General features: G+C 57.3%; 1 protein-coding gene across 1 annotated transcript in view; it reads left to right on the top strand.

The window, feature by feature from the left end:
- Positions 1-5,769: 5,769 nt before the first annotated feature.
- The window catches only part of Cdh4 (cadherin 4), a 162,571-nt gene continuing 142,108 nt past the window's right edge, over positions 5,770-26,232 (top strand). Inside the window, exon 1 of the mRNA XM_010637562.1 lies at positions 5,770-5,830. Within this exon, the coding sequence (XP_010635864.1) occupies positions 5,800-5,830 (31 nt within the window). The 5' untranslated portion in view covers positions 5,770-5,799. The remainder of the gene's footprint in view (positions 5,831-26,232) is intronic.

The following is a 26,232-nucleotide window of genomic DNA, read 5'->3' as shown; positions in this document are numbered from 1 at the left end:
CAGCATGTCCACCCTCGGACGGCCTGGCCACCTCATGATTTATGAGAAGCTTGCTGTGGCAGGCACGCTGACCTCTGTATTCCCGAGTGTAAGTGTCAGGCCGTCCCTCCTTGGGGAAGGTCACCATGGGGAGACGCTGGCCTGTGTGCTGCCTGGCGAGTAAGTCAGAGCAGAGAGGCATGCTCCCCTGACTCCCATACCCACCCGGGTCCCAGCCGAGGTCCTGGAAATCCTGCTGCCGGCTTCCCTGGGGCTTGTGGTGGAACGCTGTCATCAGCAAAATGGACTGAGAGGAAAGCCACAGAAAGCCCTGGTGAGGGCCTCAGGGTGATGAGTCTCATGCCAAGCAGCCCCTCTCCCCAGGAAATGGTAGGAACGTTAGCCGCAGGACAGCTGTATGGGGTGGCTGAGCACACAGACTCAAGCTTAGTGAGGATGGAGCTTTTGTGGACACCATGGTACATGTTTTTAGACTCCAGGATACCAGAAAGAAGGCTGAGTAATGTGTCCAAAGGCTGCCCACTGCCTTTAACTTAGAATCCAAATCCGACATCCACCAGTTACACCTGTGTGCCTGAGTCCCTCTTGGCACACACGAATTACACATTTCCGGATTGCACAGCCCTTTTATATTTAGGGCCTCACTTAGCTGGGGACACAGCAGAGCAGCAGGTGGCTGGGGCTGAACAACCTGAGGCAGAACCCATCCTGACCCGGGCGCGCTGGGCTGCTGTCGCTGCTGTCATTCATTCGTGTGCAGGGCTGTCTACTGCGCAGGGACAGTGAGGGAATGTGACCAGGAGCCCAGGTTTAACAGCAGCCGGGGCAAAGGGCTAGGACTGAGACAAAGCAGGGACAAGACGGAGCAGACACAAGCGGGACCTGGGCTCGGGGCTGCCCCTGAAGAGGCCAGTGGAGCCAGCAAGGGAGGCCTGCAGATCAGGGGCATCCAGGTGAAGTCAGAAGGCAAGTCCCCCAGCCCAGAGAACTGCTTTTCTGGGCTGCAGTCCATTTTTACCCCACAGGTGCAGGTGCTCAGGCAGAGGAAGCACCTCCTGAAACAAGTCAGCGGGACCCTGGCAGCCTGAGGCAGGGGCCCCGGTGACAGGGAGGGCTGGACGAATCCGCTCCCCACCAAAACACAGCGAGTTCTACTAGACAGCAGACATAGAACGAAGTGTCTTTCTTCTGACGTCTGTCCCTTCATCCTTGCTGCGAAGCCCTGTGCTGAGTGGACCTGTGAAGGATGTGCAGTGTGGGGTGGCCCCACGGTTACCCTCAGCAATCCCTGTAGATTAGAGCCAGCAAGGCCCAGGCATGAGCATGCTCTAAGTAGTATGGACCGTGCTGATGACCAGGGAGCCAGGCAAGGGTGGCTCAGGATTCAGTGAGGCAGGAACAGCGCAGCAGGGTCCCTTTGTCCTCCAGGATCCCCCAAACAAAGCCCCACGGATGTTGGCCCTGCAAAGGAAAGCCTGCTCTCCTTCTTGCACTTTCTGCGCTGCTGCTGGTCCTGGGGGGTATTCCACTCATGCAATTAATTATTCTGCAGTACGTGAAAGTTGAGCCTACAACCTTGATTCAGAGCCATCAAAGTGAAGGCAAAGCAAAATAGCTTCTTGTAATTATATTTTTTTTATTTATCCGTGTACCCACCTCAGAAATCACACACACACACACACACACACACACACACACACACACAATTGTACCTAAACTACAGATTCAAAAAAAAAATGTTCTGAAAATCCAATTATGGGCAATGTCACCCACAGGAAACGCATGGGGTATTTATGTCTAGTCTATCATGTTAATTTTTTCCCAAAGTATTTGGAAGCATTTTGCAATTAATCTGCATCCTGACTAAAATTTAGAGTTCTTGATCAATATCTGTCACCTTCCCAAAAACAGATGGGGCACGGTGCCCCTGAGAGCCTGTTTACAGTGCAGGGGCATCCTGCCGAGAAAGTGCTCTTGTGCTACAGCTCTGGGTCGCTCTCAGGCAGCCTCTCTGCATAGCGCTCTGCGCGCTGTGGCAGAGCAGCAAACAGAAAAAGCATCATCTCCCACTGCTGAAAGGATCCAGGAAGAACAGGGCTTTTGGAGCCACCGGGGCCTGCCGAGTGCTCCAAACACAGCCAAGCCCTCGCCAATGACCAGAGGGGCCCAGAACAAGCTGAGCGCTGGCGCCACTCTTTCCGTCCATGTGTACTGTGCTCAGACTTATGCCAAGGGACACTCTGTGTGCAGGGACCCCAGGGCCCCTGGCTCTCCGTCCCTATCTGAGGACATATAACCAAAAGGAAAGGGCCAGGAAGGGCCATGAGAAAAGGATAATATCAGTGCCCATGGAGGGGGAAGACCACCGGGCTAGCAGGGGTGGCCTTGTGTGTGCTTGTCCAGTGGGGAAGGCCACACCCAGAGCCGCAAGAGTCCACACAAAGAACCAGATTGTGCAGCCATGGAGCTGGCCCCAGAGCACTGCTCAGGGCTCATGTGAGCCCTGGGATGCTCCTGGTGCAGGGGTGGGACTAAGTGCGTGCCCAACCTCACTCGGGCCCACCTCACCGCCCCCAATCTTGTTCTTTTCATTTTCATTTTAAGCACACTGGATTTTAACGATATTTACCCAGAGCCGCTTTACCTTGTATTTTTCACTTGGAAATATTAATTGTGACCTTTCAGAGCTCCCAATTAGACTTTTCCAATAAAAGAGAAAGGTTGAACAAGCAGGAGCAGGCAGGGTGTGGTGGAGTCACTGCCGCTGCGGGTGCCGGTCAGGGGCCTTCCCTGTGGGGCCAGGAGTGTCCTCGGGGAGGGGAGACACCATGATGGGAAGGCCAGTAGCCCTGCAGCCACTTCCCAGGTCAGAGCTGTGTCCTCTTTGCTTGCAGAAAAGACCAACTGTTCTGAATGGCTGAGCAGGCCGGGCACCCCATGAGTGAGTGTGTGGGGTGTCAGCCTTGGGGAGGCAGCAGGGCGATGGGTGCCATCTAAGGAGCTGAGGTCATTACATCCCACCTCCCCATGCTGACTGCATAAAGAGGGTCTGTGTCTACAGTGTTCTGAATTTTTGAGATGAGCTGAAAATACAGCTTTTTAAATGAGAAATAAGCAACCCCTGATCTCTCGTCTGCACTGGGATTTCCCGGTCTTGGCACGTGCAGTCACGGGAGTGCTGCTGTTGGTCATGGGCGCTGCCTGGGAGGTTGCGGAGGCCCCACCCCACCCTGACCTGCACCCACCCGAAGGCCAGGACACAAACTCAGCTGTACCAGATGAGACACTGCCAATGTCCCCAGGAGAGTCTGCGATCCAGACTGGGACCTGCTGTTGGTGAATTCTGAGAGCCTGGCCCAGAAGACCCAGCTATGACTAGCACCTTCCACCAGCTTGAACCACCATAGTACAAGTGACTGTCCCATTGGACAGCACTCAGCAGAACTGCTCCAGCTCCCTGCCGCCCAATGGGACAGTCATGGCCACACCGCCGCTGGATCAGTCTTCACCCATCCTGAGGCACTAATGCCAGCTGGGCCCCAGGTTTCAGGGACCTCGAGGCCTGTTCACTCCTGGGCCTCCTCCACTCGGCCCCTGCACCTACCCCGCTTCAGTGCCTCCTTTGGAGCAGGGGACACATTTGCCTGCAGCTCCTGAAGGCTCCCACCACTGCGTAGCTGTAGCTTCTCAGACCACGACTCAGTGAGCAGCAGGGCACAGTGTGGGCAGGGTCTTGGCCACCTACCTGCGTGAGTGTGTGGTGTGGCATGCAGGGCAGGGTGCACAGTGACCTCACACTCTGGGGCCACCCTGACAGGGTCTCTTCAGACCCTAGATGCCAGGGCCGACGCTGTGCAGGCAGCAGCTGTGACTCACTTCGGCTTTGCTGGCACCCGGGCGGGCGCCGCTGCACAGACACACCAGACAGCAAACTGCTTCCTCTCCGGAGAGATGCCGGAGCCAGAGAAGCCCTGACCTTTGCTGGGCCCTGCAGAGCAGCCCAAAGGCTCCTTTTCCTTTTGCACAGGGCTGGCTGGGCTCTTCTGCACATTTATGTCAACGACGATAAAATGCATCTCCGAGGTCAAGTCAAAGCCCAGTTGTGTCAAGATTCCCGGGTGCGAGGTGCAGGCTCCGGTGTCTTCATTGCACATGGTGTCCTTCCCCGAATGGTGTGCATTTCTCTGAGGAGCACTGGCTCAGTGGCCCAGGCAAGCTTGAGCTTCCTGCTTCTCCCCTCCAGGCAGAGAGCAGCCACCCACGCTACTTCGCTCCCACACACGACACAGACGTGGACATGGATCCCGGGGCTGGCGGAGGGGAGGCAGGCGTTGCTTGCTCGGCTAGAGTGAGGCTGACAGATCCATCTGCGTGGCTCTCGAGCAAGCCCACCGAAGTCTGCGGAGCTTGGCCTTGAGCAACATCTTAGGGCAAGCAGCTGCCTGGGGTGACACGTTGATTACAGGGGGCTTGCGAGGGCACAGGGGGACAGCGGGGACCCACAGACTCTCAGCTGCCCTGGCTGCCGCCTCGAGGCCCTGACAGTTGAAAGAAATGGCAGCGGCCTCACGTGTGGGAGACGCATGCTCTGCACAGTGACATTTGGGGGCCATTTAAACAAGCAGGACACCAGGCAGGCCAGGGCCAGTGGAAATTCTTCCAGAACAGAGTTTAGCTACAGGGCAGGCTGCAGGTCTGCTGGGTTTCTCTGAGCAGAGGACCCTGGTTCACAGGCACAGGGTGCCCATGCTCCACACACTGCGCTGGCTCCTGACATTCGGGAAGCACCTGGGCTGAGTCCCACAAACGTGGTGCTTGCTTGTGGTTCCCTAGGAGCAGCTGCGCAGGCCGGCAGGAGGACTGGGTGCACCTGGAATAAACGGCGAGGGTCTGCGTGCAGTGAAATCCGAGGACCTTCAGCGCAGGTGTTCACATTAAACCTCACCAGCACCAGCCGAGGTGCAGCCTGGCTGGGGCTAGACACAGCCCTGGGGGCGGTGGGGTCCCTGCGCTTTCAGAGGCCCCAGACTCTGCTGCCATCCTGGGCACAGACTTGGTTTAGCTTCTCATCTGATCCCCAGAGGCTGGGGCACAGGGCTGCACCAGAGCAAGCTTCAGACGGCGCGGGGTGAGGAAAGAGCCAGTTCGCGCTGTCCGGCCGGCCGCCACTGTGGGAGCCTGGCCTTTCCCAGTCCTAAACCCAGGACCTGGGTGGCCTGCGTTCTTCCTGGCATCGTCAAGGCACAGCGGCAAAGTCCCGCACCCCACAGAGAACCCCCTCACCTGCTCTGCACACTCCGCACCGCCTGGTGGGTGTGAAAACATAACCGCGTGAGAAGGAACACTTCAAGGACAAATGAAAATAAACCCATCGCACACGGAAGCAGGTAGGGACTCCGGCTCTTGCTCCAGAGTGGGAAGTACAACTCTACCAGGTCTATAACCAGCTGCACCTCCTGCTGAGCTGGGTGTCGCAGAAGGTGTCTCCTCAGTTACCCAAGGGACAACCAAAGCACGTACCCCCTCACCCTCTGCACACTCCGCACCGCCTGGTGGGTGTGAAAACATAACCGCGTGAGAAGGAACACTTCAAGGACAAATGAAAATAAACCCATCGCACACGGAAGCAGGTAGGGACTCCGGCTCTTGCTCCAGAGTGGGAAGTACAACTCTACCAGGTCTATAACCAGCTGCACCTCCTGCTGAGCTGGGTGTCGCAGAAGGTGTCTCCTCAGTTACCCAAGGGACAACCAAAGCACGTGCCTGTGAACCGCGTGAGAAGGAACACTTCAAGGACAAATGAAAATAAACCCATCGCACACGGAAGCAGGTAGGGACTCCGGCTCTTGCTCCAGAGTGGGAAGTACAACTCTACCAGGTCTATAACCAGCTGCACCTCCTGCTGAGCTGGGTGTCGCAGAAGGTGTCTCCTCAGTTACCCAAGGGACAACCAAAGCACGTGCCTGTGGGGCTGCACCCAGCGGCGTGCAGCTGGCAGTCACCGTGGGCAAGAGGCCTGCGGGTCCAGAGCCTGCGCCCACAGCGCCTCTCCCTGGGGCGAGATCAGGGGTCCCTGGGGAGCACTGTGGCCACTGCTGCCCCTGGACATGGGCCCTGGGGCCTCGCCTGAGTGTCCGCCGGGGTGGGGGGATGGCCTGGCTCCATCTGAAGGTTTCAGGTTGCTGTTTCTGCCTTGTGGGGGAGCTCAGGGCTCCCCAGTTGTCATGACGGGTGTGCTGGGAAGCGATCCGAGAGACAGACCCCCACCTCCCGCCTTCAGGATGTGCCTGTGGTTTGCAGAGGAGGCTGGGAGTCGGAAGCCCATTGGCCGGCACCCAATTCCGGGATCCCGGCCTGGTCCCAGGGTGCCCCCTGCAACCCCACCCGTCCCCTCCCTGTCTGCACTCACACCCACGCCACACTCCTTCACCGCTGCTGCTGGAGGAGGCTGAGCCGCTGGACGGGCGCTGAGGACTCCCACTCGCTCCTCTGCAGCCTTGGGGCAGAAGCTGCCCCTCACCCCCGTGCCCGGGCCGGCCTTGAGCCTCGGCAGGGGCGGGGCTCCCTCCTCCTGCCGCAGGGTGAGGCAGTGTGGTTCGTGTGTCTGTGCCCTGTGTGCGCTACGTGCCCTGCCTTCCCTGCCTGCCTGGGGCCCAGGGCTTCTGGAGCGCCTTCCTTCCTCCCTGCGCCTGGCTCTCCGCTCCTCCAGAGCTGGTCTCCTCTGCTCCTTACTGTTTCTACCTCTGTCCCCGAGGCACTGTGTGTGCCCAGCAAGTGAGTAAACCCAGACTCTGCCCTGGCTCTCCTGGGTGGAGGACTCGGGGTTCAACACGTAATTAAGAGTAAGCTGAGTCTGGAGGAAAGGCAAATACAGTGAAATGAAATGTATGGAGTAGAAACCTTAGCTGGAATACTGGGCTATGCATAGTAGGGATGCAACGCTGGTCTGTGATCATGGAAATGAATTCTCACTGAAATGTAAGTGGCTGATAGTTTGGGGGTTCTGTTTCCCCCAGGAGTGATTGCTTTTGATGGATAAACACTGAAACCCAAAGATTTGTTTGATCTGTCGGGGGCTGGCATTTGATTTTAAAACGCTGGAGAATCAGGTGGTCTCTGCATTATGGAATGTGGTGCCTGGCTGAGGAGGTGGTCTCAGAAGGACTTGGTGGGAGACCAAAGCACTGACGAGAAGTCGACCTTGGTTTTGTTGCGGGGTGTGGGGGAAGCCAAGTCCCTGGGGCTCCCCTCACTGCCCCTCACTGACCCAGCTCTGGCGATAGCCATGTCTGTCCTCCCACATCGTGGACACAGCCAAAGCCAGAGCACGCTGGAGACGCAAGGCTGCCCTGCGGCTCCTGGTCCCTGGGGAGGGCAGCCTGGTCCCGACTCTGGGGTGACCCTGTCGGCTCTGAGAGCTGGCACAGGCCGAAGCGGGGCAGAAGAGCATGCGAGGAGGGCTCAAGATGCTGGGCCAGTGTCCCGCGGGTGCTGTCACCTGACACCAGCAGCAGGGTCCTGGGCACACCGAGTCCTCTGCCCTCCCTCCTCCGGGTTCCCCTCCCCTCGCTCCTCTGCTCTTCCTGTGCCCTCACAGTGGGCTTGGGACACGGAGGTGTTTGCCTCTACTGTGGTGCCAGGAAGGATGACGGTGCCAACACCAACTCTGCCCCGAGGTTCCTGGCCTGGCTGAGCTCAGCCTGCACGCACATGTGTGTGTCTGTGTGTGTGCGCGTGTGTACACGCACGCCCAGGCCCGAAAGGGTACTCAGCAGCCCTGTAGCTGGCCTCTCCTCTTGAGTCCCCAACTGAGCCGGTGGGGTATGGATTTTTACCCCCAGGCAGATGCCTGCCACCCCACTACCCTGGGCTGTGCTGTCCACTCCCCTGCTACCCCTCTGCCTCTGGTGAGACCAGAGAACCACCCGGCTTGGAACCTCTGTCATCCTGCCCAGCGTGGTGGCAGCATCCCTCCCCCAGCACAGTCGGGGCCCTTTGAGAGCCTGAACCGGCCCCCATGGTTTCTGTGCAGCACCTGGACACACAGCCCTGTACCTCCATGCTGGCTCTGCACCTCGAGCCCCAGTACCCCTGCCCTGCACAGCCTGGGTCTCCTGTCCCCTCTGTCCCCCATGCCTGGCACAGGGAAGCCACCTCCTGGAAACCGGCTCTGCCCAGCCCCACCGCTCCGTGCTGTGGAGGGCCACAATGAGGTTCATGCATGGTGCCGCCGCAAGCTGCCAGTCAGTGGTCAGGACAAGATGTCCAGGACTTGAGAGCGGGCCTCCGGGGGCTCACAGCGAAGTACCGCCAGGGCCTCGTCCTGCTCACTCACGCAGCGGCCAGGTGTGGGGAGACAGAGGCAGATCCTCCCGGGCAGGCTGTGCGCCGGGCTGGCTGGCTGGGCTCCTGCCTGCTGAAACTTGGCGCTCGGGCAGCCACCACCAGCCAGCATCACACCATCCCAGCAAATGGGCAAGGAGACAAGCTGGCTGACCGTGCCCATTGTGCCCAGGCCCTGGAGGGTGCAGCTGGCCACTTCTGGGGCTTTGCTGGGCACAGCTTAGCAGGGGGGCGCTGTCTGGAAGTCAGACTGATTCTCAGTGGCAATTTTTTATTGTCACTAATCACAGGGAACTGGGAGGAGCCAGCAGGCTGTGGGGCACCCTAGGTCACCAAGAGCAGAGCACACCGGCAAATGGAGGCATTCATCCTGGTGGTGCTGCTCCGTGTCGCCCAGGGCCACCCGAACAGCAACGGGAGAGGTAGCAGGGGTCCGCGTTTTGTTCCTTTCCCCCACAGATGGCATGAGCTAATTATTCTCATTTGTGTGGCACCTTACACCTCTGTGTACTTTTTTTCAGAATGTTGGGAAACAGATGATTGTGTCTGTTTTTGTAGCCGTGTGAGAATTTTGTCATTAGAGGGACCATCTGTGTGTTTTAGTGAAAAGTTTGCCACCAGCAGCAAGTTGTAAACTTGGAAACAATAGCTGAGTGGGGTGCATCTCCTGGGCCCCAGTTCCAACCCCCTGACTGCCAGGCAGGACCTACTGGGAAGGGTCCAAAGCTGAGCCACTGCACAAAAGCTGCTTAGGGTAGGGCTGCCCAACCCTTGGCACCACCTCCTCAGCCGGCCTGGCTCAGGGTCTTCTCCAAGCCCAGATTAATGAGAACCAGTCACAAAACTTTCTGAAAAACTTGCTGCCAGAAGTCCTCTGCTGCTGGCTGGCTGAGTCCCTGGTCGAGATAATTTGCATTTCTGGGCTCATTCGTTCACACACTGTGAGTACCCACACACTTGCTCAGTGCTCTTCTGGGTGCCAGGAGGGCAGAGACCAGAAGGGGCTGCCCTTGCACAGCCTGCCACACAGCACAGCAGATGCCTGTTGCTGCTGTCACACAAATTGCCAAAAACTTAGTGGCTTCAACAACATAAATGTGCAACCTTTTGTGCCCTGGCCGGGAGGTGTGGGCTGGTGAGGTGTGGCTGGGCTGCTTCCTTCTGGAGGCCCCAAGTCGGGGTCCTTTCCTACCTTTGCCAGCTCTGGAGGCTGCCTGGGCCCCAGCTCAAGATCCGTAAGTTTATCCCATCTCCAAAGTCACCCCTTTCACCATGGACGGTGATATGATCACAGGTTCCAGCATTAGAGCACAGATGTTGTTCAGAAATCATCAATTATCCTTTTCCCCCAAGGGCAAGGAGCAGTCCCTGCCCCAGCTATAGCTCTGCATGACACCAAGGGCTGGGCTGAAAATTAAAGCCAGCCATGGGGTCAGGGTGAAGACTGTGGTTCCAGAAAGTGTCCATAAGGAAAGCAGTGCTGCCCCTGCTGCAGGGAGGGAGCAATATCTCAGGGGCAGTGGATATCCTGGGGTGCTGATGGTGGGTGGCCTTACACCGAGATACACCGTGGAGCCCCACGGAGCTGGTGCAGGAGGGTACACAGCTGCTGGATGCACCCTGATGCTGCAAGCTGGAGAGCGGCAGTGGGGGCAGGGTCAGCTGAGCAAGGCTGGCACAGGGAAGGGAGACATGGAGGCCAGAGACGGGGCAGGAAGTTGGAGAGGCTGGTGAGGCTGGTGGTCCGAGGGCCCTGCCCATGTGTTTCAGAGCTGGACCTGCAGGAGGTGGTAAGGGAAGGAAGGAAGGGCTCAACCAGAGTCCAGGGGACAGCAGATGAAAGAGGCTTGGGTTGGTGAGCAGCACTGACCCAGAAAGAGCACAGGGCCAGGCAGGAAGAGGCAGAAACATCCATGGCAGATGGGCCCAGAACCACAGAAGGGGCAGCCGCCATCACAGAATGCCCTTCATGACCAGCCTCCCTGAGCAGCAGTTTAGAGACAGAGGCCATGACCCGGGGCATCTGGGCCCAGGCAAAGTGTCCCCAGCACTGGCATCTAGCTCCTGGCAGTGGGAAGGTACAGGGAGATGCCAACCATTCTCTCTCAGGGCCAACTCTCACCCTATTTTCTCGACTTGACATTTCAGAACAGCCTAGTCCCTCCTCAATGTAGACAGATGTGCAAAACATGCAAAAAAAAAAAAAAAAAAAAAAGATGCTTTTGATTCACGGCTGCTCATCCCGACAGAAACACTGCCATGGCCCCAGGCTCAGGGCCTTCGCTGGCCCAAGGTGTCCGGGGACAGACTTTGGAACTGAGTTTTGCCATGTGTGTGTCATTGCCCCGGCTCAGGGCCCTTTGGGGTTGCCTGCACCACGCTACAGGAGGCCAGGCTTACACGTGAGCACAGTAGGGGTCTTGTGTTTCCTCCATGCGGGGCTTTGTCTCATGGCCAGCATGTGAGGCATTGAGAAAACTTCCCCCAGAAAAAGTTCAGAGTTTTCCAGGCTTGTCTCTGAGGGTCTGCAGCACCTCTCAGACCCGGCTGCTCTGGGCTTAGGAAGCAGCGTGGGCAGCGGTGGGCAGCAGCTGTGGGTCCACCCTAGTGCTGACCCAGGACTGGAGGGTGAGGGCTGCTGGACACGGTCCACCACCCTTGTCGTGCTGAGCCTCAGTTTCCCCCAGACAGCAGTGACAGCCACCGTGGGCCATAGCAGCCCATGCTGCGTCGTGCCACAGATGAAATGTGGCCGCTTCGGGGAGGGGCCCTCAACAGCTCTCCCAATGCCTCTTCAGCCAGGTGGAGGCTCAGAGTGCAGTCAAACACAGCAGGATCAGACTGTCACTGCCCACTGAGGCACAGGAAGTGGCTCTCCCAGGCCTCTCCCTGGAGACCCAAGGCTGTGGAGTAAGCTCGGGCTCTCAGAGGACAGCAGTCAGCCACAGCGTGAGAATGTGGGCTTGCCCTCCTCTCTGGGACCTGCCATGCCAGGCCCAGGGCAGCCCCAGGAGCCAGTGTCTAGCGAGCATCCCTCATGAGGTCAGAGAGCCCTGCAGGCGGGCAGCCCCTCTGCATCCCCACCCATGCCCCACACCTACGACAGCCAGCACCCCTGGGCTCTCCAGCCCCACATATGACCGTACACGGGACTGCGGCCCAGCAGGGACACCAGCTATGTTCCTGAGCGTGGCTCGTCTCAGTCTTGTCCTGCTGGGCTGGGGCTACAAAGGGGTCACATGCAGCTGCTCCTGGACGACTCCCCAAAGCCTCTGTATTAAACTCCGGGCCTTCGGCGTCTCAGAGCTGCTGCTGGAGCATAGGCTCCCAGGCCAGCCTTGGCAAGGCTGATGACCCACCCTGGAGCTGCTGCCCTCACTGTGACTGCTCAGCACTGAGCGGATGGCAGGGGTGGCTCCTGCTGGCAAGACCTACGCAAGGCACCGGACACGCACTGAGTGTCCCTGAGTCCTCCAGGCTCCTGCCAGCGATGCTAGGCCTGGGGCAGCCGTGTCTACCTGCAGCAGGCTTCTCTGTCCCATGCACCAGGGGACCTGGGCTTGTGACAAGGCGGACCTGTGTAATGTGGCCCCAAGTCCACGTTTGTCCAGCTGTACCCAAGCTGACACTGCGGGACATGGACGGACTGGGCCCACTTGCTGTTACAGCAGCTGCTCTGTGAGAGGGAGCCAGGAGGTCAGCAGGCCACTTCCACGCCCGACACAGGCGCGCTGCCAGCTGGCGAGGGTTCTGCACCCTCGTTATTTACCCCGCCAGCAAAAGACACAGTGCTGTCTCCAGTTTATTTGCACTCCGTGTTCCCAGCTGGCTGGTTAGTGGCTTAAGCAGAAGTCACCTCTCCTTGCCCACCTCCTTCCCTCGCCAGACCAGCAAGCACACTCAGCAGTCAGTGGAGCTCCAGTGTGGTGACCGCTCCCGTGGGCGAGGATCCGACCCGCCATCCTCGCACTGAAGCAAGTCCTGGTCAGAGCAGAGGAGTGACCTATATCCACCCTTCTCTTCTTTCTCTCTTGTGGTGCTGAGGATGGAACCCAGGGCCTCATGCCCTACCACTGAGCTACATCCGCAGGCCTTTTTTCATCTTCCCGTTGTAAGACAGGGCCGTGCTAAATAGCCCAGGCTGCCTCAGCTTCCCAAGTAACCGAGATGACAGGTGTGTGCCCTGCACCTGGATAAAACCCTCTTCGAGCTTTGTACCATCAGCTGCGGCCAGTGCCGTCGCAGCTGGAGGGAGCGTCATTGTGAGCTGAAGTGGGTTCTCATCCAAGGTTTGTGTTGTTTTTGTTTCGTTTTTGTCGTCTTAACTTTTGTTCATACTCCTTATGGAAGAAGATCCAGCCTGCAGCTTGGTGTCTGGATGTGAAAGGACGTTTCTGTGCCACGCAGCCTCCTTGCCACATCTTCCAAGGTACAAGTCAGCCAGGGATCCCTGTGAGGTTTTCAGTCCCTGCTTTCAAAAACAAGCTATTTTCTCCCCCGGAAAAGCATGAAATGTGCAAAAATACTAGTGATACCGAAGAATGGTTGCATGAAATAACTGTGGAAATATTTCACTACCTACATTAACCTTGGTTTGCTTCTCTTTCCTCCCAACCCAAAAGAAGATAATTTCTCTGAGTCTTTATCTCCTTCTTTTATATAATTGCCGCTTTAAATCACAAAAGCCTTTAGAGGTAAAATCACGGAGCGGCGCTGCACCAGCAGTATTTAGACTGTGTTCACCTGCGCAGCCGCCATCTGAGTCCCCGAAAGACACATGGTGGGGGAAGTCGCAGCCCCCCCAAAGCATGTGTGAGCCTGGCGTTAGCGGTGTCTGAGAAAAAAGGGCTGTGTCTCTTTGCCGCATCCTTCCCTGTCTTTTGTCCTCTCCTTCTGAGGAATGGATAATTCCTGGGAGTTTCTGTTTTGCTTGAAATTGTTTCTGAAATTAAGATAGCACTTTGCTTTTGTGAAAAGCGGGACAGTGATAAGATCTCCTTTTGTACTTACTTTAGAAGCTGCAGCTCCATGTCTGAACCCTGTTCCGGGAGGAGCCAGCATCTTGGTTCCTCTAAGTCCTCCCCCTTTTTTGGCAGCCAGAGAGGAGCACTGAGGCTCAGGCACGGAAGACGACCAAGAGGCCCTGCCCATCCTCTGGTGTCACCTGGGGGTCGCAGGTGACTTCCCTCCAGGTAGAAACATCTTTGCACATGCTTCACAGGCATGGTTTGTGGGCATGTGGTCTTGGGAAGGGCTCTTCATGAGGAAGCCACATGGCTGTTGGCCACTCTGTACCTCCTGTTACATGGTTCCTGCCCCAGAGGCATTCTGAGCCTTGGTCTCATCCCAGCAGGGAACAGGGCAGCAAGTGATTGGTTTGTCTGCCAGGAAACTAGTACAGGATACCACTCTTAACCCATGTCTTTCGTCTGGTCTCCTGCACATTGATGGAGTGATTGCTTTTCTCTACTACACAATTGTATGATCCGTGGGCAAGCTCACATTCCTCTTTATCCTCTTAACCTCCACATAACCTGTAAATACTAAGCCCTGTGCCAGGGCATTAGCTGTCACAAATACATCTTCCAGATAGAGGCTGTTATTTCTATTTGACATTTTTAAAAAAGTGACCATTAGCTAGGCAGCCTCCCTCACCACAGTGAATCAAAAATCAGACACCACAGGCCATAGGCTCATGCCTGGAGGTTTTGGGGCATTGTGCTAAGTTAGTGCAATCGTTACTTTTTCAGCCCTGTGGCCAGATACCAGAGAAGAACAACTTAAAGGAAGAGAGGTTTATTTGGGATCCTGGTTTCAGAGGTCTCAATCCATGGTCAGCTGGTTCCATTGCTTCTAGGCCTTGGTGAGGCAGAAACATCATGGCAGAGAAGGGTGTGGTGGAAAAAAGCTCCTCACCTCTTGGCAGCCAGGAAGCATAGAGGAGCCAGAAGGCCTTCCCTCGTGGGCTTCTCCTCCTCCCACTTTTGTTCCATCGGGGACCCCAGCCTATTGGACTGTGCTGTCCAAATTTAGGGCAGGATTCTTGCCTGAGTTTGCCTGAATGGCATATGCCAGTCACCTGGGGAACCATGTTCACAGACACACAGAAGTGTCCTTTGCTGATTTCCTAGGCATCGCTCAATCCAGTCGAGCTCACAGTCGAGTGTAACTGTTACAGTCAGATGTGTTCAGAGTTGGTTAGAACAAAGGAAGTTAGGTCCAGGTAGGCTGGACGTGTGCAGTGAGCTGGACTGAGGTATTGTTAGACAGGTGGAACGGACAGAGAGAGCAGGCTCACAGGTGGGCTGCACAGGTGGCCTTACCAGAGGAAGAGCCCACCCAGGATGGAGGATGGACCCCAGGGCTCCCTGCCTGCTCCCGCCCTTCTCCTTCCCAGTGTTCAAATCCTTGGAAATAAATTCCTGATCCATTGACCTTTCTGCAAGTTTTAATTCACACCCAGGTGTAAAATGTCAGATAATTATTATGCATTTGGCTGGCCTTCTTCACCACTGTCCTAAAAACAATCCTTTATCAAGATCTCAGTCAGAATCGTTGGGGAATAATTACCGGGGAGAAGTGCTTCATTTGCATAATGCACTGTGCACCGCGGCTCCCTGACGTGCTGGCTGTCGGTTGCGCTGCATTTCTCTGGAAAGGGGTTTGAGGACACTTGGGATTGGGTTGAGGACCGCACGAGGTGCCTATCGCGGGCTGCCAAGCTGACTTCATTAGCCGGCTTCTGCCCATCCCAAAGTTAGTCACCAAAGTGGAGGCAGCCTCCTGAGGCGGACGGGCTCCTGCGAGCCTCGGCTGGGGAACGCATACTCCCCCTGGCAGCGGAGATTGAATGTCCAGTGCTCGCCGTTGGCCTCGTTCGCCAAATGGGGCATGGTAAATGAGTGTGCGGGGGTGTTCCTGCTCATGGTGGGGAAGGGAGACCCTCACGGCCTCTGCCTTTGCAGGGAGCACACTGGGAAACGTGTGGACACCTGGGGTGGGCAGTTTAGGCACCGCCGTTTACACTTCCTTTCCAGGCAGGACTCCCTTTCAGCTCGTCCTTGGGACTGCTGTTTTATTTGTGGCAGAGAAGAAGCCAGGGTGGAATTGAGGGCAAAGCCCCCAGCGCCAGGACAACCTGCTAGGGCAGCAAACACGAGCGAGTGCCCAGCCTGTGACAGCCAAGAGAGCTGCTGTTGTGATCACTGCTGCAAATGTGGCGTCCTGAACACAGGGCCCGCTGTGGCGAGCTCTCCCTCCTCTCCCTGGAAGCTAGGCGCAACTTTGACACTTCTTTTGGCCAGTGAAATGGGGAAAAAGCCATTCAGGGGCCAGCATGCTGCCCAGGGCGGCAGTCACCTGCTTCTTGCAGTGGCTGTAACAGGAGCACAAGGCCAACACCGATCAGCTGTGCTCCTGAGCGCTGGTGCAGAGCCTCCCACTACCCCACAGTGACAAAAACCCAGCCCTGCTGTTTCAGGTGGCTGCTGAGCTTTGGGGGAGATCTGTTGCTCTGAACCCAGCCTTGTGTTGAGGGACAGGCCCAGAATTTTCAATATGGTGTTTCTTCCGCGATGTTAGAAACTGTGTGGGAAAGGAACAGTGTTTAGGTCTACAGCCCCTCCCCTGGACTTCGCAGACCCTCTGATGTGAGTGGAAAACCCCAAGCTGTCACTGCATAGCGCCCTGCATTCTCACCCCACCCAGCACCAGCTCCAACCGTATTCCTGGGACATCCTGGGTCAGTGATGCTGTGGCCCACACAGAACCTGCCACCGCTTCTTCAGAAGCGGGTTTCAGATTAGGAACCACAAAGCACACCTCCGGGGCTTAGCTTTCCCTGGGACGCCCTGTGGCTGAGGCACAGGATGCTGGAGAAGACGGGTAAAGTGGAATTGTGATTTTTCTCTATGTTGAGGTAGAATTTGTGCTCATCACTGCCAATCCTGGTCTCAAATCTGGGACAGGGGTCCCCGAATCCCAGCGACCCATGTTAGGGTGTGTTCAGAAGGAACTCGGAGGGCGTGGTGGGCAGCCGTTCCTTCTGAAGGTCTCTCTCTGATGTCCCAGCAGCTGTGTGGAGCCCAGCTAAGTGGGGCAGGATGGTGCAGTCTCCCCCTGAGGGCGGGATCAGGTCCTAGACTTTCTTGGATCCCTGTCCAAGATCTTCCATCAGCAGTGCTCCCTGAGCCTGAGGTCCTCTCAGGCACCCCAGGCTCTCCTAGCAGCTGGTGCCACGGAATCACCAACAAAACCACTATTTTGGCTTCCTCAGCACCCCTAAGAACACGCCTGTTCTCTGCTCAAGGTGGGATCTGCAGGCCTCTGTGTCGGGCACCGTCCACATCAGCAGTGTCCTTCCTTGACTCACAGACACCCACAGGTCTGCTCATAGCAAGAGCTCTGACATGGGAAGATCTCAGGATAGGTGGCCTGGTCAGGGCTGGGGCCGAGTTGGAGAGGGGAGAACATGTGTTTGCATTTCCCAAGTCGCTTCTTATTTACTTTAGAAAATGGTTGGCAGCCAACCCGCGTGTGTGTACAGAGGGAGCCCGGCTGGTAAAGTTCAGGTTCATGTTTGGATTCTGCCCCAGCGAGCTGACGCTGAAGCTCAGCCAGACACGGGAGTGGCCAGCTGCCTGCAGAACCCTTGCACACAAAAGGAGGGGCGGCTAGGGACAGGGCTCCCTCAGGACTGACATCTGCCCTGCTCAGGGTGGGGCCTGGAACCTGCCACCTCTTCCCTGGGGTCTTTAAGTACTGTTCCTCCTACTTGCACACTTGCACAGGACATGTGAGCCATCCTAGGGTGACAAGCATGAGTCTTCACCTCCGATGACAGATGGGAGCCACCAGTGGCTTGGGTGTCACAGAGGTCCAGCCCCGTCTCCTGAGCGAGAATCTGGGCGATGGCTCAGACACCGACCCCAGGGGTGCCCAGCCCCAGCCTCAGAATCGGGCTTCTGGATCCAGTGATCCCAGGCGGGAGTGACAGCAAAGGACAGGCTGCCCCTGCCATGGGCCAGTGTAGCAGGCAGGGCTGGACAAGGCACAGTCGGCCTGGGTGTTGTCGGAGGGTCCCGTTTCTTGGCTTGTGCTCCTGAATTCTCCAGGTCTGTGCTCTGCAGCCAAGGGCAAAGGGAAAAACACTTTTTGATTATTTGCGTGAGTCCAGTTTTAAGTGAGTTAGTGCATGGTTCTGTGCACTCTGTGGACCGTCCACTCCCACCAGCCTCAGGAGCCACCGCCATCCACCTGCAGACCCAGCCTAGAGGTCCCTGCCGTAATGGTGGGGACAGGGGGCTGCTCTTGGGCCTCTGCCACACTGGCTGCCATCACAGGAGCCCTCCGCCCAGTCTCCAGGCCTCAGCCCTCCTTTTGTCCCAGCGCATGAAACCACTTTGTGGGAGCGGGAGAGGAAAAGCTGGGACCTGCCCCACCCCGGCCTGAATGGTGGAGCCAGAACAGGACACAGCCCAAACTGCTCTTCAGGTAAAGTGGAGCAAAGCAGGGCAGGACAGCCACCCTGCACGCAAAACCCTTCCTCCTGTGCTGCCCTTCCACGATGAGGGGCAGGCCGAGGTGAGGCAGTGGTCTCAGGACGGGAGAGCTGTCTCTACCTGGGCCTTAATTGCCAACAATTTCATTAGCTGAGTCCGGATATGCCAGATACTAATGAGAGGGAGGCTGGCAGCTCTAAAAATAGCCCACTTGGTCCTGCGTCTTGTGTTTTAAAGGTGCACCAGCCACGCTCCCCTGAGCCCAGCTGTTAGATCCAGCATCTTCTAGGCACTTCATGAGCACGTGAACACTTGAATGTGTGTTCAGAGCCCCAAGACAAGACAAGGGCCCCGCAGAGGGAGATGTGAGTGGAGCTGGGCCTGGAGGACACGGTCAGCATCTCTGACCCTGCGGCCACAGGCAGGGCCAGCTGCGGGGGCAAGAGTAAGGCCAAGGAGCGCCAGGCCTGGGCCAGCTCTCCGTGTCCGTGCCCGTGCCCGTGACGTTTCCATCTGAAAGGGGCCTGGCACCTCTGCTCTGGAGCCCCCTATTCAGCTGACAAATTCTGAAAGAGGGAGCTGTATTTGGAACGTCTGCAGCACAGGGTGACAGCCCCTCGCTGGACCACCACGGTGCATGCTCCCAGGACGGCACTCAACCCCGTGCCCCGCATGCGGTGGCCTCTGAGTGCGCCTTCGTCACGTCCACTGTCGAGTCTCCACGGCCGTCACATCCGTCACAGGGCCGAGGAGGGGCTCGTTAGCCTGTGCTCGCCCAGACTAGAAGCAGCACCTTCGCAGCAGCATTAGCAGCACCTCTGTTCCCCACCACAGAAGAGTTCAGAGCTCCAGGGCTGTAGGCGGGGTGACTTCATCTGGAGTGAGGGCCACAGTCGCCCTTTCTCGACCGAAACATCACCCCCGGGAAAACTGGAAGCATTGGCACCAGGCCAGTGCCAGCCTCACCAGATCTTAGCAAAGGTCCCACACATCCCAGTAGCTTGTGACCGTGCATGCTGTGAGTGAGTGTCTGCCACAGGTGGCGAGGGCTCAAGATCCAAGGGTGACCACCTACTTGTGAACAGGACGCCCGGAGCATTGCTCCTACTTAGAGCGCTTCACAGTGAAGAGCTGGGGAGAGAGAGGGGAGGGAGGAGGTGATTTCTTGATTTCCATTTCTGATGGAGCCGCATGCCCGTAAATGGTGCGCTGAACTCCAGTTCCACCCTCTGAAGCCCTGGCCGGACTGGGCTCACGAGCAAGGGCTGGGCCGAGTCTGCGGAGAGAGGGAGGGAGGCTTGCGGTGGGGCAGTGGAGAGCCTGACACCCAGGGAAACAGGGCCCTGTCATCCACTGGCGTGTGGCCTCCGGAGAGCCACTGGCCCCTCTGCCGCCGCGCTGTCCTCTGGAAAACTGGAATAGCACAGGCTCTGTAGTGATGAGGTGCGGGAAGCCAGGGGGTTTAGGTGTGAGCAGGACACTGAGTCTGTACCCCAGTCCACAGCGACTGAGTGAGCGAGCCAATGGGGCGGGTGAACATTCACGCGATGTTCCTGTTCGTTCATGAAGTGCTGGTTTCAGATGTCGAATTTAAAATCACCTTCCTTTCTAAAGAGTCCTGAGAACCGCTCCCATTCCTTCTGAAAATCAGACTCCCACAGTCTCGAACGAGTGAGCATAGGTCCCAGCTGACACGACCGTTGAATGCGGTCCCCATCCCTGCACTGGGATAGAAGGAGAAGGGGCCGCTGCTGGGACACACCTGGGCACTGGCCTTCTGAGCTCACACGTGTCCTCCAGGTGCCGAGGGTGCTCTGGGAGAGGCCATGCCCTTCCCAGGCTCGGGATCCACAGCGCCCTGGCCCACTGAGGCTGGACTGGTGCTCCCTGCCCACACCTGTGCCAGCGAGGCTGTGGGTTGGAGGGCTTCATTCGTGCTGCACTGCACTCTGGGGCGTCTGTGGGGTTGACTAAGGAGGCGCTTGTGACTCGGCTCCCGCCTTTGCCTGCAGAAACCTCCTCAGCAGGCTGCCCCTCCCACCTATGTCTGCGTGGCCCAGGATGCCTGCGCTGTCTTTAACACAGGACTGCTTTTGATGCTGGAACCGACCCTCTCCTGCCGGGGCTCAGAGCAGTTCTGAGAGAAGGGGTGGGCACCATGCCGAGGAGAGCCGCAAACGGCCTCCACTCAAACCCTTTGAAGAGCTGCTTCTCTGCACCCTGGAGATGCAGGTCTTCAGCCAGTACCATAAATATTAAATGAGGACCGGGAGAGTTTATTAGTGCAATATCTTCTCGGGGGCAGAACGTGCTGGAGAGCATAGACGGCACATTTGTTGTTACTTTGGCTGATTTTTCTTGGACAGAAAGAACAGCCTGATACTTTCTTATCAGTGGGTGATGCAAAGCCAGTGAGTGTGAGATTGCAGCTCCAGACTCATTGTGAGGCGAGCCCAGAGGGAAAGCCTCGCCGTGTGCCCTGCTGTGCACGGGATGGCAGGAGAGGGGTCCCCGGGCTCTCCGTTACAGCAGCCCTCACACTTCTGAGGCCCTCGTTTTCCAGCAGAAGGTATATCTAGTGGGTAGTGAATGCGCACTTTTAGTACTTATTTTCATAGCAGTTTTAGGTTTATGGAAAAACTGAACAGAAAGCAGAGTCCCACAGCCCACTGGCCCATGCGGTGTCCCATTAGTAACCTCTCCAGGGCTGCATTTGTTACGACTGTGAGCAGCTAACAGCCAGCCCTGATACGTCGCTGGCAAGCAGAGCCCAAGTGTGCCGTCCTCACTCTGCTGCACCTTGGTAGCTGTGTTCAGCTGTGTGTGACGCGGGTCTCCTCACTGTGACGTACAGCTTGCGGTCACACCCGCCCGTCCTTGTGCTCCACCCGTCCTGTGTTCCTCTCCCAACTCCTGACAAGCGCTGGTCTCTTCACTGTCTCCAAGTTTTGCCTTTTCCAGAATGTCACCCAGCCGGAGTCCTGCGGCTCACAGCCTTTTGCAGCTGTGCTTGGCGCTGTGCCGCTGGCCGCCTGGGTCTGTACAGGCCCGATAGACCTTTGGTTACCTGCTCCCCTGAACTCATCCCTCCAGCCCAGTGCTGACGGTCTCTGCCTGCAACAACAGGGAAGATGCACATGTCCCCTCCCCTCCACGGGGTGTGCTGTGGCCGCTTGGTCTCAGCTCAGTTTCCCACCTCGCTGTGCCTGGGGCTCAGCTTCTGTCCTCAACACTAACACCCAGCAGGGCATCATCTGCCTGTCCTCCGTGTCAGTCCCTCCTCCCAGATGGCCAGGGGACGTTGCTGCCTTCATCCTTATCCCGGTGCCTGGCACACAGCAAGTCCTCCTCAGCCACTTGCTAAAAGGATATGTAGGGTAGGAGATAGCAGGGAGAAGGCACCTCTCAAGCCACGGGTTCCCAGGTAGAACAGCCAGGTCTTGAACATGAGAACCCTTTCCTCCCCTGGTGCACCCTCCAGGGGCTAAGCATCCCAGAGACTGCATCCGGCACTTGGGAATGCCCTCTGGGAAACCACTTCCTCCTGTGGAAGCCTGTGGTACCAGAAGCCTGGGCATCATGCATGGACAGGAGCAGCGCTCTTTAGTCCACTCAGCACGAATTAGCTCCGTGCTGTGCCAGCGTCGGGGAGTGCAGGCTTGGAGAGGAGGAAAGGGTGGGTGGCAGCAGCCTTGGAGCGAGTACCGCCCGGCTGAGAGTCTCGCTGGGTGGGTCTGTGAGTGGGGCTGGGTGACAGTTAAGGCGGGGACACTCATGGGGGTGAAGGGCCTCAGGATTCTGACGCCGTTAATCCCCGCCAACTTAGCCCCCAAGAGTGAGGTCTGTAGGGCTGACCAGCCCCTCCCAGGCCCTGCGGTGACCAGGACCCCCAGATCCATATGTGGGAGCAACAGGAGAGCTGCCTGACCACTGAGCGACCCTCACGTACACGGACATCAGAATCCACCCTGTGCAGGGGCCGCTGGCCCTCCCTCCCCTGCCAGCCTGCGCTCTCCTAGACATCCTGCGGGTTGGGCCGCAGGCTGCCCTGTGCCTTGCTGAAGACGTGCTTTTCTGGTCTTATAAACATATGGCCACCTCAGGGCTCTCTGCTGAGCAGCGTGAAGCTCGAGGAAAAGAGCTGGCTCCATCCTCACCCAGCGGGCGCCTGCCCGGGTCCAGGAGAGGGGGTGTGGGCGAGGGGAGCAGCACGTGCTGGGGGTGGGCACTGGGGCACCTGTGGGCAGCAGACTGGCTGGTGAGGGCACAGGTTCCAGGACCGGGCCCGAGGCCAGTCCCTGCCGCTGGCACTTTCTAGTTGGGAAGCGGAGTTGTGAGCGTCCCTCCCTGACAGCGTGCCCCATTCGAGCAGAGAGGACGCTGGCTTTGTGTTTCAGTCTTTCCTCCACGTTTCAGTGCGTTCCATGTGGGCAAGGCCTGACTCCCAGGCACCTAGAACAGGACCAGAGAGGCTGTGGGCAGGGGACGCTGCTGGTTGGGGTCACAGGTGTGGGACTTTTCCATTCTCCGCACCATCCCAGCTACAAGCTCACCTTTGGCTCATTTGATCTTTCTCAATTCACCTAACAAGAACAATAATAAAAAAGAGGCGTTTCGTAGCCACAGCGCAATTCCTCAGCCTAGCCGTGTTGGGGAGACGCAGACTGCGGCCCCCATAAATATCAGGCTGCCACGCGCCTCTCGCTCCCTGCTCCCACACCTGCATCTCCAGGGCTCTATCCATGTTGCCAGCAATTAAAAATGATGAGGGTAGAGGGCTACACCCGCTGCCTCCTAATGAAGGCGCTGCACCTCCTCTGAGCGCCGGCCTCCTCCTGTGCGGAAGTTTCCCATCAGTGTGGCTGCACCCCAGGGCTGTGCACGCGCCAGATGGGAGGCAGCGCTCTGAAGAAAGTTGTCTGTGCCGTCCCAGGAAAGCGAAGGACGCGGTCTGAGCTGGGCTGTTTAGCAGGGACCTGACTACGCTGCTGTGCTCCAACTCCAGAGGCCTTCCATCACCCTGTTCTCTACCTGGTGTGGACTCTGCCCGGGCAGCCACGTCTGAGAGCGAGTGACGCCGTGACAAGTCCACACTCGGGCACGGGGTCTCCTCTCTGCGTGGTGTCAGCACAGCTCCAGGCCCCCACAGCTGGGAACCGGGCGGCCCTCCCTGGCCAGCCAGAGTTCCCGTGTATACCCACAGGCTGTTGGCAGGACTGCGCCTCGGTTCTCATGACCCATGGCCAACCAAGGTCCAAGTTATTATGTGGGAAATCTCAGCAATGAGCAACTTTTGTTTTAATTAACTTATTTTAGTGCACTGCTATAACTGTCCAGTCCAGCCCTGGTTATTGTCCTTTCCCTTACTAAGCCTGATTTACAAATTAAACTTTATCGTAGATGTGTATGTGCGGAAAAGAATATAGTGAATGTAGGTTCTAGGCTCCCTGGGTTTCGGGCATCCTCAGAACATCCTGGATCATACCCCCCATTGAGGGGGTCACTGTTGGGGGTCTTTTGGGCGGGGGACATCTCCCCAGCTTGCTAGTTGCACCTATGTCACTGTTCGGCTCCTCAGCCTCATGGTATCAGCCTCAGGCCATGAAACCTGTCTTCCTCTGCCCCAGGACCCTTGCATATGCTGTCTGTGCCACTTGGAATATGCATCCTGCCCAGGCCTCAGGGGCAGCTCTCACCGCTTGGGTGTCAGCCGGGCAGCCAGGCCTGGAAGGCGGAGGGGATTGCAGGGCCCCAGGGCAGGGAGCCACATGTGCGGTGCCATCAGCTGCACAAACAGGCTCGGGGTGTGGGCTACTCTGCAGGCCAGGATGACAGAGACCCACACTGCGGCACAGCGTGGAGGGAGTGTGTGTCGGCGACTCCTGGCCCAGGACAACACACCTGCATGCCCACCAGCCACTGCGGTGCTTCCCTGGCTGCCCACAGGAGGGCGGGGAGGGTCAGCGCCTGAGTGGAAGCCCTGGATGCTGTCGTGTTCAGGCTCAGCCTGCAGGACGCCTCCTCTCGGCATCTGCTGACCACTGTGCTTTCTGGGGGGCCTTGAGCCTGGGCCAAAGGCCGGCTGAGTGCTGTGCCCTCTCTCCACAGCTGGCCACAGGCCGCAGCATGGGCACCAGAGGGACGGAGCAGCCTCCTTCTCTGGCACCTTCTCAGAAGGAGCACAGACTTCAACTTAACTTTGAAATTAAGTCCGTCCTGTGCAGAAGCAGAGACACAGAGGCCCAGAACTCCAACCCTGCCGACCGCACCCCAGGTTCAGCATAGCGAGAAGCAGAACCCCACAGGCTACCAGCCCGCAGTCACAGGGAGCTGGTGATCCTGGAGGGGCCGACCACACCGTCCCTGCCCTCAGCAGGAGTCCACTTCCCTGACACACCGTTTCCTGTCCTCCCTGAGTGCATGCAATCTCACAGCAAGATGCAGCTTCACAATAAGACAGGAAGCTGGAGGAAAAAAGCAGATAGAGGAGGAAGCAAAGACGGGAATCAAAAGCAGAACGCAGATGTGTGAATGCCTCTGCTCCGGGGAAGGTGGCCGTGACCATGCCTCTGAGCTTCCCAGCAGCCAGAGTGAAGAGGGAAACCGCCTATGCATAAATGGGCTTCTGGGGCACAGGAGTTTCCATCCTACGGTCCTGGACATTTCTCCTGTGGGCCCCCACACACTGCTGCACCTTTTTAATATCAAGGCAAGCATTAGTGAACTTCTGAGCAGCGCTTGTGTGTTGAGCAGTTTAACCCCTATTTTGCGGTTCCACAGGGATGTTCACCTATTCAGTGCCACTGCTCCATTCGCAGCTCTGTACTCTGAGGAGCACCCTGATCTTCACTTTGAGGGGAAGGGGGCTCGGGAACGAGGACGGCCCTCACACCCCTCCTTCCTCCCAGAGCTGGCCCTGACGCTGTGGCCCCAGATGGCCCCGTGTCCGGCTCTTCCCTCTGGCATGCAGGGCCCCTGGCTGTGCACTCCCTCGAGGCACCCACAGCTCCGTTTCTCACCGCCGTCTGATGATGAGGACGCAGACTCGAGCGCACTGGTGGACCTGTCCCCGTGCGGAGCTTCTGGAACCTGGGAGTACTGGCCCCCTGGGGTCCCCTGCACTGGGTCTCTGGAAGCCAGGGGTTGGGAGGCATCTCGTCCCAAAGCCGGACATTCTCGTGCCTGGACAGCCCAAGTCCGACTCAGACTGGCAGATGTGAACTTCCAAACCACCACGGAAGTTTGGAAAAGCCCTCCTCTCACCACGGCGCCACCTGGTGCAGCTGCACGGCAGAGCGGCTTCTCTCGAATTTCTGCAAGGTCCCTCCCGTGGAGAATCTTTGTCCCCTGCCAGGTCCGGGCCCCAGTGGCCAGGGATTCCCTGTTCCTCTCTGGGCATCTCAGACGCTGAATTCTTCTCGGGGCAGACCTAGAGCTTGTGAAGACATTGCCAGAGCCCTGTTCCCGTTCTGTACAAAACACAAAGCGATTACAGACCCTCCCGCTGCTGTCAGTTCTGTTAGTTTTATTAGAAATTTGCTATTAGAGAACAAAGAGGCTTATTTATGTACTTTGTGCTAATCTCTCATGATCACGGGGCTGTCATTTTTATCTTTGTCAGTGACAGTTGGGTGTCAGAAGTGATCGATCCTCAGCTTGTTGCCGATTTTAATTTGTTTACCATTGGGGCAAACAGTGCTGCAAAAGCAGTCTGGAATTTTCCTTTCACTTGAAAACAAAGTCTTTTTCCCTCAGGAGCTGCAGGCCACCCTCCAGGGTTGACCTTGTCCATCAGAGGAGCCTCTGTCCAGGCAGCTCCAGGGCCCGGGCCACCTCCCTCGTGGCTAAGCCTGGATTGTCACATTTCAGACATTTTCATACTCAGCCCACGAGAGGGAGGTGCTGGTAACTGGGGAAACATCAAAAGCCAAGTATTCGAGATGAGGAAGCACGCATGGTATTTATTATTTCAAGGCAGGCAACAATAAAAGGTGAACACGAGGGAAAAGCGCTTTATCAAGCATAATATGAGTAGCTTATTTTAGTTTTTTAGAATAAACAGTAATTAAATCACGTAAGCGGTGACAGTGGAATTGCTGTAAAAAAACCAACCCTCCCACCATAATTGCTGAGATACCCGCATTTTTATAAATGCTGGGTAGCTTTATCCATCGCTTTTATCAGCAGAGTGTGACACTGGCTGTGGGTGCTTCATAATTTACCAGCTCATTAGGTGACAGTTGCAGCAGCACATGTATGAAAGCACACTGATGTGCACCCAGTAAACACGCCGCTCCACAGATGGCTTTTTCTGCGGAGGAGTCAGGAGCGGCCGTGGCACCGAGGCCATGGGGAAGAAGGTGGCGGTTTGGCTGCCTAATTAATGTTT

This window comes from Fukomys damarensis, unplaced genomic scaffold (genome assembly GCF_012274545.1).
Source record: "Fukomys damarensis isolate Sample0158 unplaced genomic scaffold, DMR_v1.0_HiC HiC_scaffold_22, whole genome shotgun sequence".
NCBI lineage: Eukaryota > Metazoa > Chordata > Mammalia > Rodentia > Bathyergidae > Fukomys > Fukomys damarensis.
Note: the sequence above shows the minus strand (reverse complement) of the source record. Positions and strands in the feature narration are given on the sequence as shown.